Source organism: Festucalex cinctus, chromosome 2, assembly GCF_051991245.1.
Source record: "Festucalex cinctus isolate MCC-2025b chromosome 2, RoL_Fcin_1.0, whole genome shotgun sequence".
NCBI classification, from domain to species: domain Eukaryota; kingdom Metazoa; phylum Chordata; class Actinopteri; order Syngnathiformes; family Syngnathidae; genus Festucalex; species Festucalex cinctus.
In genome coordinates this window covers 39,904,962-39,920,691 of record NC_135412.1, presented here as the reverse complement: position 1 = coordinate 39,920,691, position 15,730 = coordinate 39,904,962, and the positions used below count along the sequence as shown (strand labels likewise).

Genomic DNA, 15,730 nt, shown 5'->3' with positions numbered 1-15,730 from the left:
ACCAGTTGCAATTATTTTCCTTACATATGGTTGGCAGATTGACTGAATTTATTGCTATTGTAGCATTGGGTATTTACTGTTTACTTCAATCTGTGGGTGTTGATTTGAAAGAAACCAGGTGGTCTCTCCTTTGTTGGTTGTAGGTAATTTTTATCAGATCATTAGGGGGATTCTGGAGCCTTCGGTGCCTGTGGTCTACAGGTGGGTTCATTAGAACCAAGTGGTTTGACAGCTTTTTGTTTGAGAAAGAAGGTACCCCCACAAAAAAAAAAAAAAGTGCCCAAAGCATTCTTACTATTCCAACCATATGATGTGTGTTGGTTTGGCCTGACAGTAAAGCAGATTTATACACAATTCACTGCTTATTGTATTTTGTAATCTGCATATTGCTTGGACTAAAGTCAAATCACTGATGTCAGAAATACAATATGCTTACAAAGATTATTTTCACAAATTCTTCTCTGAACAGAAACGTCTTGTGCAAGCATCTGTAGGGATTTCTCGGTTACATATTGCACTGCAAAGCCAAAAATCAGAGAAAGCATGAGGAGCGGAGGATGACAACTTCAGCAGGTATGCTCAGTTTTTCACGTTTCACACAGTGCGTGATATCACGTGACTTAAATGTACTCTCAGAGAGACTTTTGGCGTGGCTCTGCGCAGTATTTCAATGACAACTTGGGTGTAGTAGTGCAGCTGCTTCTCATCACAAGCATTCCCACTAGATTTGCTTACAATTTCAGTACTCAAATTACAGCACTCTGTCTTATATATATATATATATATATATATATATATATATATATATATATATATATATATATATATATATATATATATATATATATATATATATATATATATATATATATATATGTCCTTGTGGAACAAAAGAGATGCCATAGCAATGATCGTTGTGATTTGAATGGGTGTGTACATGTTAATCATTACAGTAGCAACTAATCTGCAGATATACCTAATCTAGTATGATCACACCACTTGGACAAACTATACACGATTGGTGAAATAATGAATTTAGTTAAAACACAACAACAACAACCAAACACCGTGTCAGTATGCCAATGTGTGTTTGTTACTGTTCACAAATGCATGTATCCAAAGCAATATTTATTTGACTTTTGATTAAATTATGAGCATTGACTAAAGTTTTAAACTCACACTGCATGAAGTTGTTTCTGGTTTTATCTTTGTACGTATGGAAATGTTTATTGTGGCTCTTTACTGCTCTGAAGTGACGTACATTTAGAATCCCCCAAAATTGGATTGGACCCATGGATCAGCTCCAGACCACACATGTTGATGGCGTTTTTGATTTTGTTCTTTAATGATATGTCAGATTATTCATGGTCATGGTTCATGGCTGAATCATAAACAATTAGCAATGACAGACTGTCATGAGCAAGTGAGTTCCCGCAGCAGCTCACTCTTGTAATATTTCACCTGGTCATTTTTTCCCCTTTCACCCAAGAAAGTTGTCTGTTTGTACTAACTCAGTTGTCAAAAGTGAGGTTTAGGAACAAATTTCTACAAATATCTTCTTCGGCAACTGTACAGGAGCAAGCCTGTCATTTTCCCCAGGAATAGACGCCTAGTTAAAATTACAGCTTTTAAGGACTAGAAATTGATGCACTGTCTGTTCGCAAAGGAGCCCTGAGAATATAACCATGTGGTATCATTTTTACATTTATTCAAGGTTTATGATGTAAACATGGGTCCTAAATGACATATGACACAGTGTGTATTTAGCCGAGGTCTGTGCAGCATTAGCATTTTTTTTTTTTAAAAGCTCCTCCACCATAAATTGTACAGTTGGTGAAACTTTCCTTCAACTCTGAAAAGCTTCTTGTAACTATTTGCATTAAAAAAAATGTTTGGGGGATTAAAAGAAAACTCCCCTATGTTGTTAATTGTCATTTGCAAATTAAAACTGTCGTGTTGTTGCTGTCGACATAAAAAAAATTGGACTGTTTGGTTTTAGGACTTTTAATTTCACCTAGTGAGTTTGTTAGATATATATTAGTGCTAAAATTGCAACTCAGTGATGGTGTAATGAGTGTGAATGATTGTGTTACTTTTTGCATACTGTATGAATGAATGGATGGATGAAAAAAAAACACACAGCAAAGGTTGTTTTGTAAAGATATTTTATTTGACAAGATAGCAATGGTGCATAATACAAACTGTTTATGGTGGAAAGTAGAAGAGACTGCATGCATGCACATAGTTTTCGCATTATTCATAACAGGCTTAAAAAAAGATTAAAAAAAAAACAACTTACGTTACAATTTTTGAGCATTTTATGAACTCAAATTGAAATGATTTACTTTGCGAGTATATAGCCTACTATCAAATGCATTTCATTTTCTTAGTCAACTGTGCATTTTTTGTCATCATTATTGATAATGTTACGTAGTATTGCAGTACTGATGCAGCTGACATGACCTCATAATTTTCTTCTGAATTGACACTGACAAAAATGGTAAGGACATCAACTGTGCGACTGGGGGCGCCCTTGATCAGCCACATAACTCGGCCATCCCTGCAACCCCCCAAGAGGACACACGCAGACACACTTGTGGGATCAGCTATTCAGATTGCATGCAAATCTATGAGTGTGACTGTGATAGAAAAGTGCTGTTGCATTCCTGCAGAGCGCGCGCGCGAGACCCCTATTCCCCTTCCTCCTCCTTCCTCTCTCTTCCATCCAGCTCTTCTAGCCGGCGGCGGCGGAAAGATTTTCAATCCCGGCTGCAGATGCGCGAAACCGGGCTGCGGAGTGGGAGAGACGCGGGTAGCCGGTAGAGAAGTTGTGGAGAGCCTCGGTCCAAAATTCAAACCCATTCAAAACCATTTGGAGTTGTCGCACACTCCACATTTGTGATCGAATTAACGTAAGAAAAGTTAACTTATGCAAATTCGTGCGGCGGTCATGAGTTCGCAGCGGAGACTCGGAGCCAGCCGGGCAACGCTGCTCCTAGCCGGGCTGCTGGCGGTCCTGTTGCGGTCCTGTGCGGCTAGTTGCCCGGAGAAAGACTTGGAGGACCGTGAAGAAGAGGCCAACGTAGTTTTGACGGGCACAGTGGACGAAATCATAAACATGGACCCGGTGCACAACACCTACTCTTGCAAGGTGAGTGCGTATCCATGCGGTTTGTGATTTTTGCAACTCGCAAGCCAGTACACCTGCTGCATGTAACACTTCATAAAATGGAGCGTATGCATTTAGAGGTCCACACTTGTTTGGCCAGAAAGAACGGAATAAGTTATTTGCAGTGCACACGCAATTGGTGAGGCAGTGGTTTCCTTCTCCACGAGGAACACATGAGACATATAAAGACCACAAATTTGCCACAGGAGGCTGATACAATAATTTGTATCAAATAGCCTATATTTGTGCATCAATGGCTGATATATACAGTACCTGACTCAATTGAAATTCCTCACTCATTGATATGTCTCTTAAGTGTTTTAGGAACAACATTGTATATTTTAGCAGATTTTCTCTTACATTTTCTGATTTTATTTGGTGACCAATCACTTGACAAATGCTCCCCCCACCACTTCATTGACAAATTGATCTATTTTTGTGTTTTTCACAATTTGCACAATTTGCACTGTATTTATGTTCATATTTATGTTCTTCTAATAAATTACATTACATTACATTATATATTTTAGTATGGCTCCCGCCTCCCGTTGAGGAACCGAATTGAACATATAAGATGAAAATATTTGTGATAAACCTTCAATACATTTCTAGGTGAGATGAAAGATCCCAGCATAGGCTAATAAACATGAAAAAAAAAAAACATAGAACAAATAACTTGACTCATTGTGGGGGGAGTTAGTGTGTCTGGTAATTCACTAAGGTGATTGTTCTTGATTATTTGGAATAGAATATTAAGCACGATGATCCAGTAGTCAGCACAGTTGTCTCACAGTTCTGAGGTTTGGGTTCGAATCGCATAATCTTGTGTGGAGTTTTTTGTTGTTGTCCCTACTCTTGCGTGTTGTGTTTTCTCCGGTTACTCCAACCTTATTCCACTTTAATTAATAGTTCATTGTAGGGGTGTTAAAAAAAAAAAATCGATTCGGCGATATATCGCGATACTACATCGCGCGATTCTCGAATCGATTCAATTAAAAAAAAATCGTTTTTTTTTTTTTTTTTTTTTTTTTTTTTTTTTTTTTTTTAAGAGCTCAGAATTGTTCATTCGGTAGTCTTACCGATTCAACGTCTTATCATCATTGCCTTTTTTTTTGTGTGTGTGTGTGTGAATCGATTTTTAAACTTCCATTTTTAATGGAAAAATATTCAACAAAACGTCTGACTTCGGGTTAGGATTCACACCTTGAGCATGGAAGAATGTTATATGAACGGAACATTAAGCCTTAATATTTTTATTTTAATGCTGTTCAAACATGAAACAGATTACAACCTCTATAAGACTGAAATTTCAGATAAATAAATAATACATTTTCATATAAATCTTACACTCTACAAGCTTACTGATTAGTATTTTCTAAATTTGAATGAAAAAAAATCGCAACAATCGACTTATAAATTCGTATCGGGATTAATCGGTATCGAATCGAATCGTGACCTGTGAATCGTGATACGAATCGAATCGTCAGGTACTAGGCAATTCACACCCCTAGTTCATTGACTCTAAATTGCTCTTAGGTGTGAATGGTTTGTATATGTTTGCCCTGGATTTGGCTGCTGACCATGCAGTTCAGAGTGTCCACCTCTCAACCAAAATCTGCTGGGTAATTGCAACTCACCCATGATGACCCAAGTTAGGACAAGCGCTAAAGAAAACGTACATGCCAATAAAATGTTACCACTGTTTTTTATTTTTTATTATTATTATTATTTAAATAATTCTTTCAGGACTATCAACAATGAAGCACACAATTATCACCCGGATGGATTGAAAGCAATATACTTTGGAGGAGAGAGTGAAGATGGCAGAAGCATATTTCGAATCAGTATCGATAACCCACACTCAGAGACAATCTCCCGTGATAAAAGTCTGGTTGAGTTTGTCGCTGATTCCTCCAGATGGTGTTGAGGGCTCTCCTTGCAGACCTTGGCCTACCACTATGTCCTTTATTTATTCACATTGGTTATGACATATCCTTTTTACTTGAACTTCTGCAGAAGACGTCTAATTGTGAGCCTGCTTCGAGGATTTCTTCCCGGAAAGTCAATGGTGAACTGTTACTCAGTGTGGGTTACCGATTTGGATTCAAAATGCTTCCACAATCTTTACTCTCTCCTCCACAGTATATTGCTTTTGATCAATTAGGGTGAGAATTGTGAAAAAAAAAATCTGTTATGTTGGAAATTGTCAGATTACAAAAAAATGGTAGCAGTTTATTGGCCCACCCGATGGCCTATAAAATGTGATTTATATTCACATCTTTATGACATTTTGGCTGCAAATTTTGTGTGGTCCTCAAAATAGCACTGAAAAAAAAAAAAAAAAAAAAGCAAAACAGCTTCTGGTGCTTCGCTCTGAAAGGAGTCGTCCTCTCTCCCCATTTCATGGGCACTCATTGTGAAACTTATGCACCGCACCGCAGTAGACTTGTGGTAGACCACCCTATAATCTGTCAAAATAAACAACTGTGTTTGGTCAACTTGCTTTCCGTCTCCGAACGAATGAGATGAGTAGATTAGAGGCACGCCGTTCTTGCAATGGAGACCGAAACCACTACCAATTGCTAAAATGAGACTATTCCTCTAAAATGGAAATGGTCCCCCTGTGACAATGCGTACATCTGACCTGACCATCAGCCACTTCCTGTAATGTCAAGCAATCTTTGACTGCAGACAGTGGCTGGTTCCCTTGTGGATCCAGATAAGATTTATTATTGTATCGCACTGAATGAACTCCCGGGATACTTTATTCGCACAACACAGAGCAAAGTTTTATGTATTTCAACAATTGTGTCCATGTGTACTGTATGTACAGTAGGGGTGTGAATTGCCTCGTACCTGACGATTCGATTCGTATCACGATTCACAGGTCACGATTCGATTCGATACCGATTAATCCCGATACGAATTTATAAGTCGATTGTTGCGATTTTTTTTCATTCAAATTTAGAAAATACTAATCAGTAAGCTTGTAGAGTGTAAGATTTATATGAAAATGTATTATTTATTTATCTGAAATTTCAGTCTTATAGAGGTTGTAATCTGTTTCATGTTTAAACAGCATTAAAATAAAATATTAAGGCTTAATGTTCCGTTCATATAACATTCTTCCATGCTTAAGGTGTGAATCCTAAAAAAAAAAAAAAAAAAAAAAAAAAAAAAATCGATTTTGCCTATTATTGAATCGATTCGAGAATCGCGCGATGTAGTATCGCGATATATCGCCGAATCGATTTTTTTTTTTTTTAACACAGTATAAACTAGAGCAGTGGTGGGCAAATTCGAGGGCCGCAGTCCTGCAGGTTTTGTATGTTTTCCTGCTCCGACTCAGCTGATTCCAATCAACAGGATCGTTAACAGGCTTATGCAGAGCTTGGTGATGAGCTGATCATCTATCAGCTGAGTTGGAGAAGGGAAACATCCAAAACCTGAAGGACTCCGGCCCTCGAGGACTGAGTTTGCCCACCACTCAAATAGAACGTGTTATACTACACTGTTCCACTGTTTATTTCTCACAAGGCACCTGTGTCCTGAAGGTGGATTGATTTTTGTAAAATAAAAATATCTTGTTTCCGCAATCTGTATCTGCATGTAAACCAGCATGATGGCTTCTTCTATAACAATATTTTCGTGTGGAAATGGTTTAATTAGTAATATTATTTTAGGTAGTTATGTTGTGTTTTCCTGTCGTCCTTTGACTAACAGGTCAGGGTGTGGCGCTACTTGAAAGGAAAGACCAGCATAAACCGTGAAATTCTCTTGGATGGTGGCAACAAGGTGTTGATCGGTGGCTTTGGCAACACAGGAATCTGCGACAATCAAGTTGCCACGGGTGACACTCGCATATTCTTCCTTAACCCTGCCCCGGAGTCCATGGGGGCCGAACACAAGAATGAACTGATGCTCAACTCAAGCCTGATGAGGATTACGCTGCGGAACCTGGAGGATGTGGAACACTGCGTGGAAGGTAAGCAGAAATAGCAATCAAATGTGATGAAATGCCAAATCCTAAAAAACAATTTTTTTTTTTTTTTTTTAATAGACTGAAAGTAAATTAAATTGCTAATCACTTAAAGCTGCTAAGATTTCATACACTGGATACTTCTTAAATTATATAGCCTCGGGCTTACAGACTCTGTTTCCCAGAATTCTATGAATCAAGGACACCTGAGTCATTTTAGGTGCTTTGTTGCTATAGTGAATCTTAAGCCTTGCCTGGAGGTGGGTGTGCCTGACGAACACCTGAAGGATCAGACTTTAGTGGTCAAAGAGTGATTCCTGACCTTTACACTCAATTGCTTTGCTATTTTTAAACCGGGGTTAAATAGTTTACCATTTATAGCCTTGTAACAGTCTAATCTACGTGTGCCCACTTTTTATGACTGCTACGGACCATTTTCAATTTAATAAATTAAACATTAGCTTGCAATTATACGATTCAAAGTTAATCTATTTTCTTATGAGATGAACAATGTAGCCATAAATAATACATCTTTAAAGTTCATGCAGATGCGTGTCACCTGTACCATCTTGCCAGTGGGAAGTGAGCTTGCTGTTGTTTTAACTTTTACTTTTTGCAACTGTTTTAAGTTTGTTTCTGGGGGTGGGAGTAAGTTCATGAAAATGTCCGTTTTTCATTGTTTTTCACGGGGCCAATTAGCATGTGTTGAATATGACTGATGCTTTGCGCGGGAAATGGGAGGTGGAGTGCACCATGTTGTTACTGCGACTGCTTCCAATTCGACCGTGAGAGTTTTGGGGGAGGGGGAGGCGAGTTTTGTGTGTGTGTGTGTGTGTTATTATTGTTATATATTAAACAGATTTTATTTTTTTATAAGAAAAAGTAGGTCCGCCTTTCCAGAGTGTTCAAATGTGTTGTTGAGGTGTGTTGGAATTTTAGCTCACATGTAGAGCTCTGCTCTCTCAAACCGAAGATGTAGTCGTGGTGCGGTCTCGATTCCCACTCTCCTCCATAAAAAGGCCGGCACGAGTGTCCTCTTTTTGCGAAAATCAAAATATGGTCACCCTATTTAATTTAAAATTCAATTTCTATCCTCTGAATGAGTAGACTGGTTTGGAAACTTGAAACATTTAATTACCATGCTATGTTCAATGAGTCAACAGTCTCATCTGTTTACAACCTGTAATTCAGTTATTTAGCACAGCTAAAGTTTGGATCCCTTCTCTCCACACCCAAACCATGCCAGAGTTCCTGCTAACAGGTCACTCACTGATTTGGTCCAGAAATCAGTCTGTTCAGGGAAAATAATACCAACATGTTCACACCTGACCAAATGAACTTCACCAAAGTTGAAAACAAATTTAAGTTTGATGAAACTAAATACATGTGGTGCTAGCCCGCTAAGACAGGATTGCGGTCTAAACATGTAAGAGTTTCCAAGACTTCATTTCTCATGTTTTCACTATGCTATTCAACGTTGAAGAAGATTGGCAGGTTTGGACCTCAAATCTTTATAAATTGGACCGAATGATAACATGTCTCCATCTAAGAAAATGGGTCTTTTGGCTCATTTTTGGCTACATTTGAATTAAAACTACAAACATTCAGTCAGATCAGATTGTGTGCAACCACCACTTTCAGAGATTCAGATGTTAGCAATGGGACAAGATTCTACCTGCCACCGAACTCATTGTGCGCTCCCATGCTTTCTCTTCATTCTTGACATGTTGGATAGACTCCGGAATGCCTGGCAGGGAGACAGACTGGGAGACATGCTCTCAAGAAAAGGGCTTTGTGTGAGATACTTGACACTAGGAATTTGAGAAGTCAGGAGAAGTAGGAGGAAATGCACATCCCGTACCATTCTAAGACCAATAGAGTACTTCAAACAAAAGTGTTCTGAAAAGTGGGATGTGTATGTAGATATGTTGTGATGCGTTAAATGGAAACACTGATCATTTTATTCTGTGCGGAGTTGAATCTGACCTGTAAACAGTTTCCTATCACTGTCCCGGCAACACACCCAGCAGTGAAACATGTATCACGTGGACAACTGCTTGTTGATAGGCATTCAGTGAGCCCTCCCCTGAAGAAGGTTTACGATATCCCAGTAAAAACGGTTTTAAGGAAAAATCTGCAAATTCATCGCAAAAAGTTATGCTTTGTCTTTGACGTTCTAAGAATATCAAATGTATGCTGTCTTTTATTATATTTTCCAGCTCATTTTCATTTCATCCCCATTGTTGACTTAATTACAGTGGCAGAGGCGGGTTTGGGAAGCTAGCAAGCCCATTTGATGGAAAAGTGTTGAACACATGGCGATGTTATCACTTTTGCTCCTGCCTAGCTCGTGATGACTTTTTCCTTCAATAGTATGACACGGTGGAGAAAGAAAAGGTTGTTTCTTCCTTTCTGTCTTCCTCCCCTCACTTTCTTGGCCTGGTGAGAGATTGTCCAGTATTTGTATCATCCTTGCTTAATATTTACTGTGTATGTGTAAGAGGAATTTTCCTGCTCAGTCATTCGATCTGTGATCGGGCTCCATGGCGATTTGGTTAGCCGGCTTTGCTGAGATCCTGACGGGGGTCCTGATTTACCAGTAGGAGGTCCTGCTTAATGACGTGCAAGCAGACAGGTCTGTGGAATTTTTCTCGGGGTGGGTGGGATAGAGAACTGTGTGAGTCAAGCCCCCCTCCCCTTCATTCCCTTCTTTCTCCCTTTCCCTCCACTGCTCCCTCTGTGAATGTGTCTTGGCCTCTTCCCACTGTTTGTGCAAGGTGGAGGCAATGACTTTTCTGGAATGTCTAACCTGCTGCAGACACCTGTCCTTCTTTTCCCTATACGAGAATATTTTCTTTAATATTGCAGGTCATTTATTCATCTGAGGTTTTATTTCCCAGCTTCACCTCATGAGTCAGTCCATGGCCAAAGGTTTTATATAAAATGTATTTATTCATTTATTTTTAGAAATAGTGTGTCTTTAAATATTTTTCTCTTCTAGCTTAGACACTAGTAAGTCATTCTTTGTGGAACAAGGCATCTTTTTATAAAAACGTACAAATATGCTGTACTTTTTTCTGAGAGAAAGTCTGCCGTTACGAAGAATTAGATAGAATTCCAAATTTGCACCCTCATGCGATCCAGATTGTCACACATATACCGTAAGCCTACATGAGCAACTAGGATGACATCAGAATTAAAACATTCTAAATTTCAGTAGTTGATATTTACTCAAGAATTACTGCTTGGTAGTCTTTTTAATCCAATAAAAAACATGATTACCATGAAAAATTCAGATACGTTGAAAAAAATAGTAGACACACAATCCACTTTCAGCTTTTTATTGAATAGTCAAACTCGATTGACATGACCCTGTCCCTATATTTAGTTATTCTTTTGTCGCTCAACTCATTTTGTAACATGTGGCACTATTTGGTTCTCATATATGAGAAAATATTAACTGTCCAACAGGGCTTAATATGTTGCAGCCTGACTAAACTATATGAGCACTCGTGGAGATAATTTTCTGCTCCTCATCTTGTTTCACTCCATAACACAGACCCGAAACCTTACAACACAAATACAAAATGTAAACACTAGCTAGTCGCTACAGTAGGCCAAAACTCAAGTCTGGACCTTCAATGTTTTTTATGTCACTTAAAAGGCCATGCCCCCTTTAAAGGCGTACAGCTCAGGAGTGCAGCGGTTAATGTGTCGTCTGGCTTGTCCCAACATACAATTATTACATTTTATGAAACAAATTTTCATTTCTGTACATTCTGTTATTCGTCCCCCCCCCCAACACAACGCAGTGCTATTTTTTTTAAATCAAGACTTGGACATTTTTGTTTTTTTTCTGGGTGTACTGTAAAATATTTTAGTAAATAACATTAATGCAAAATTATTTTTTTATCCATTTATTCGACAGCCAATCTTACAGTCTTTATCGGATATTAGAGAGAAATCCAGCCATCAGAGTTGCCAGGTGTTTAATAGGGATGTAATGATAAGGGCAATATCATGATATCGTGATATTAAAACTGCCACAATATCGTCTTTGTCATGTTCACAATATTTAAAAGAAACGCCTCTGTTTAAAGCACGTCCGCCTCCCAGTTCTGAGGACTCTGGTTCAAGTCCAGGCTTTGGCCTTCCTGGGTGGAGTTTGCATGTTCTCCAGGTGCCCACGTGGGTCTTCTCCGGGTATTCCGTAGAGATAGACCGATATGCTTTTTTCAGGGCCGATACCGATTCCGATTATCGGTAGTCAAGGAGGCAGATAACCGATATTTGAAGCCGATATTCATTTGCAGTAAAAGTTAAAATGTTGGCACCAAATTTTTGAATAATGCAAACCCTAACCGTTCTTTACAATGGATTCTCACACTGCACTTTTCATTTTACATCCTTCTATCTGCAATAAGACGTTGGTGGCGGGGGGAGTTAAATGTGGGGGCCAATGTGACATTACCTTTTATAGCATTTGGGATACTTGTAGTTTTATTCTATAAATGTTATATTTTTATATTTTGAAGTAATAGGAGGAACCCTGTCATTCAAAATGTGCATCAGCTGTGGCATTACTTATTACTACAGCAAAAAAAAAAAAAAAAAAAAAATTCCATGAGAAAAACTATTCATCCCTGAACACCATACAGTTCTTGTAGACCTTATTATAATTATTGTTATTGTTACCATATAGACAGTTTTGATAAGCTGAGGATCTTAAATCGAGAACAGCAATATCATGCTACTCCTCTCTACAAGAGAACTGTCAAAAGACACTTCATCATGTAGTTTAACAAGCACTGTCTTAGCTGTCCACATGAATAGTTACTAACACACGAGAAAGTTATACAACACACCAAACATGAGCTCATTATTCAAAGTATGAGGCACGTAACGAAATTACATCACTGAACATTAATTGCAGCCGACTACGGCCGTAGATGTTACATATTAGTGGCATCCATTGAGAGCATAATGTCCCAACTCACAGCAGACATGACGTGAAAAGAGAGACAAAACAAGCAAATAAGCACACTATACTTTAGTGCACTTCTCTACTAATGCCAAACATACGGAAGAGAACACGTTCGTGTAGTTAAACGGTGTTTGAGACACTTAATTAGTTACGGAGCGGACTTTAACGAGGTGCACAACGAGCTGTCAATCAAATCGACGTCGAAGCTTAAGGCACACAATGGCAAACCAGTGCGACAAATAAACACAATATAAAGTAACTAAACGCTATTTAGTGTCACTGTGGCATCTCACTGCATAATAACCGCTATGCAACAAGTAGTGGACGTGACCCAGAATGCAATGTGTGCGTCACGAGAGGTAAATATAATGACATTACTCTACTCTTAACATGGAACTAGACAATATAATAATGACAACTGTTAATATTTGGAACCTTTCTAACAAACATTATATACTTAATTAAGTGAAAATGTGTGTGATTCCCTCCCCGAGTAGTTCAAGTAGCGAATTAGCTACTGGGTGTTAGCCTACATGCTAAGCTGAACACACCACTGTTAGCTAGCGGGGATTCAATGCAAGGCAATGCAGCTCCATTCATATAGTGCATTTAATACACAACATAATTCAATGTGTTTAGCTTATCATGGTGAAACGATCGGCGGAGTCTCTTCTCTTTTAACTTACCTTCGAAGCATGTGTCTGTCGCGTTGTGTCCGTGGGTGCGTGTGTGACCGGCTACTGTGATACAGGCATACACTACTGATTGGTTCTGGCTCTTGCACGGCTAACCAATCAAATGCTGCTATGGGCGTTACATTGCTGGAGTTGGACTCCATAACAGACAGAGACGCTCTGGGCTGCATTCGAAGCGAAAAGACGGAGTTTTAAATGGATCGCTCATATCGGCCGTCAGATTAATAAAACAGACCGATACCGATATGTACCAATATGTCAAATATCGGCCCCGATTATCGGCCCGACCGATTATCGGTCTATCTCTACTATTCCGGTCTCCTCCCACATTCCAAAGACATGCATGGCAGGTTAATTGGGCGCTCCGAATTGTCCCTAGGTGTGCTTGTGCGTGTGGATGTTTATTCGTCTCTGTGTGCCCTGCGATTGGCTGGCAACCAGTCCAGGGTGTACCCCGCCTCCTGCCCAGAGCCATCTGAGATAGGCTCCAGCACCCCCCGCGACCCTTGTGAGGAATACGCGGTCAAGAAAATGGATGGATGGACATCTGTTAAAAAAAAAAAAAAGTCACGTTGATCTTCATTTGTGCAGTTCTAGCACCCTCAAGTGGCTAATTTATTAGTGCAATTTAATTTTCATTAGGGATGTTTTGGCCTTGTATATTTAAAATCTATGCTAATTGTCAGATTTAGGGGAATGTAATTTGCTTGTGAAGCGATCATGTGCTTGCATTAGCCTCAATATTGAGATTGTAGGTGGTTTATTTGCATTGCTGTTATGTAAAAAAGCACAATATTGTGCTTTTTTTTTAGTATGAGCTTCTTTTTTTTTTCTCTCAATATTGTGACCTTTTTTAAATACCACCAACCCCCCCACAATGTCGTGATAATTATCGTATCGTGACCTTCATATTGTGATAATATCGTATCGTGTTGATTGGATATCGTTACAGCCTAGTGTTTAAGAGCAACTAGAAAGGTTTAACACATCCAGGCATTTTCAATCCAAGTTGTTTTGCAAACCTGTACATAATAAAAGGATATCAAAAATTCTAAAAATAAAATAAAATAAAAGTATGTCATGGGACCTTTTAAAGGGTTACTAAAATAGCCCAGACTGGGTAGGAGCGAGATCTCTCAATTAATTCAGTTAATCCTTTCAAGACTACCGACCTGTAAGGTCCAAAGTTAGTTGACGTCAATGTCTCTTTTAAATCATTTTAAAGGTGAAGAAGAAGCAAATTGAAATGCCCAAAGCGATTCTGAGCAGTCACTTGGATGTACAGTGACCCGGAAAAGTCCCTCTTGTGTCTGAGACAAAAAGAAATCAGAGCAGCAGTCTGCATGAGATTTGGGCTCCCTCTGGGCAACTGAATTCCTATTCCTGGGTTACATTACTAAAGCGGGGCAGCTGCTGTAGCAAGTGCGGCACTTTACTGTCATCACGCCAAAACCATTGGATTTTGGGGAATAAAGTTTTGCTGGGACACCCAAGAGATTGGAGAAGCCCTAATGGAATTTGCATTTTTTGAACCACAACTATCAAATATATCTAAAATAAGAAAAACATTTTTTTTTTAAATTAATAGTCCCACAATAGATGTAATTTGAATCCAATCAAATTATTTACTTGATGCCAACACAACTGTCAGGTTTGCACATACAGGAAGCACGGCAGACTTAACAGTTGGGAGTCTCACTTTTATCAACAAGCACGGGATGGCTGGCTTGTTTTTAGCCCTTCGGACAACACCTCAGTCAGTCTCTGTGACTTCCTTTCCACCCACTCATCCGTCCCTCTGTCAATGAGTTGTCATGGTGAACCCACTTTGACTGCCATGTTTTCTTATCATCACTTTGCCTTACTTCTAACTTTCATTCGTTATCTTCAGTCAGCCTCTCGTGTTCTTTAGATGACCTACACATACTATATACAGAATGTCATCAGTTATATGATGTCTTCCGATAAAATAAGTTACTGTCAGCAGGAATAATAAATAATGAGTGGTGGAGTCACACTTTTAGTGTCTTTACCTTTTAACAGACACTATTTGACTAAGTAAGGTGGAGTTGGTGTTAACTCATTGTACAGGGATATGTCAGATGTAAATACATGAAACATGATTTGCTATAGTAATTAGAATCAACTTGCTAACAAGCTCTTATATGTTAACATCTCTTCTGCGACTTAAATGCGATCGAAGCTCATACAAATTCCTCAAATTGGGTCAGTTTCTTCCAGACTCATGGCAGGAACTTGTCCTGCTCCGTTGTTTTAGCCAACAATGGGAAGGACATGATGGCTTTCTGAGTCAAACAGAGATAAGTGGAAAGGATGTCTCACCAACTTGACCATGTCTCTGTGTATACACCCCCCCTCCCCCGCACACCGCCACACGCGCGCACATACAATTTCTACCCTCATACAATGAAAATGTACTTTAATGAAGCATAGAAGCCTGTTCACAATCACAATTAATTAAAAAAGCATACAATAAAAACATCTTCACACATATTCCCAACCATCCAACCAAGTCTTACATGAAATATTGTTATGTGTTGTCATTGTCCAACATCTTAAAAAGCCTGTAAGCTATCGCCAATAATGCATCGTTCGCACAGTGATTAACTCGGCCTTTTCATAAGAGGCAATCTCCTCCACTCAGCCTACAAAGTTGTTTGTCAATCTGAGCCAAACATTACCCACAATCCGCAAATAGTGACGTTGCACATTGCATTTAAGATTTATGTGAATATTTTTTCTGCCTGTTTTTATTTTTTCATTTTTTAAATCTTGCTATTGCCAGTCACAGTTATTGTGAGAACGCTTCAAAAATTACGGCTTAAAAAACATTTGTATTTTTTATTTTTTTTTTACATTTTGTTGAATTTGGTGTGAAAAGT

General features: G+C 38.8%; 1 protein-coding gene across 9 annotated transcripts in view; it reads left to right on the top strand.

Annotated features, from left to right (window-relative positions):
* The first annotated feature begins 2,670 nt into the window (after window positions 1-2,670).
* Window positions 2,671-15,730, top strand: part of agrn (agrin) — a 341,291-nt gene continuing 328,231 nt past the window's right edge. For 6 of the 9 annotated variants that reach the window (XM_077515073.1, XM_077515069.1, XM_077515070.1 and 3 more), the window contains exons 1-2: window positions 2,671-3,151; window positions 6,893-7,154. In XM_077515073.1, coding sequence (XP_077371199.1) covers window positions 2,930-3,151; window positions 6,893-7,154 — 484 coding nt within the window. In that variant the 5' untranslated portion in view covers window positions 2,671-2,929. The remainder of the gene's footprint in view (window positions 3,152-6,892; window positions 7,155-15,730) is intronic. The other 3 variants (XM_077515075.1, XM_077515074.1, XM_077515071.1) reach the window with 1 other exon arrangement.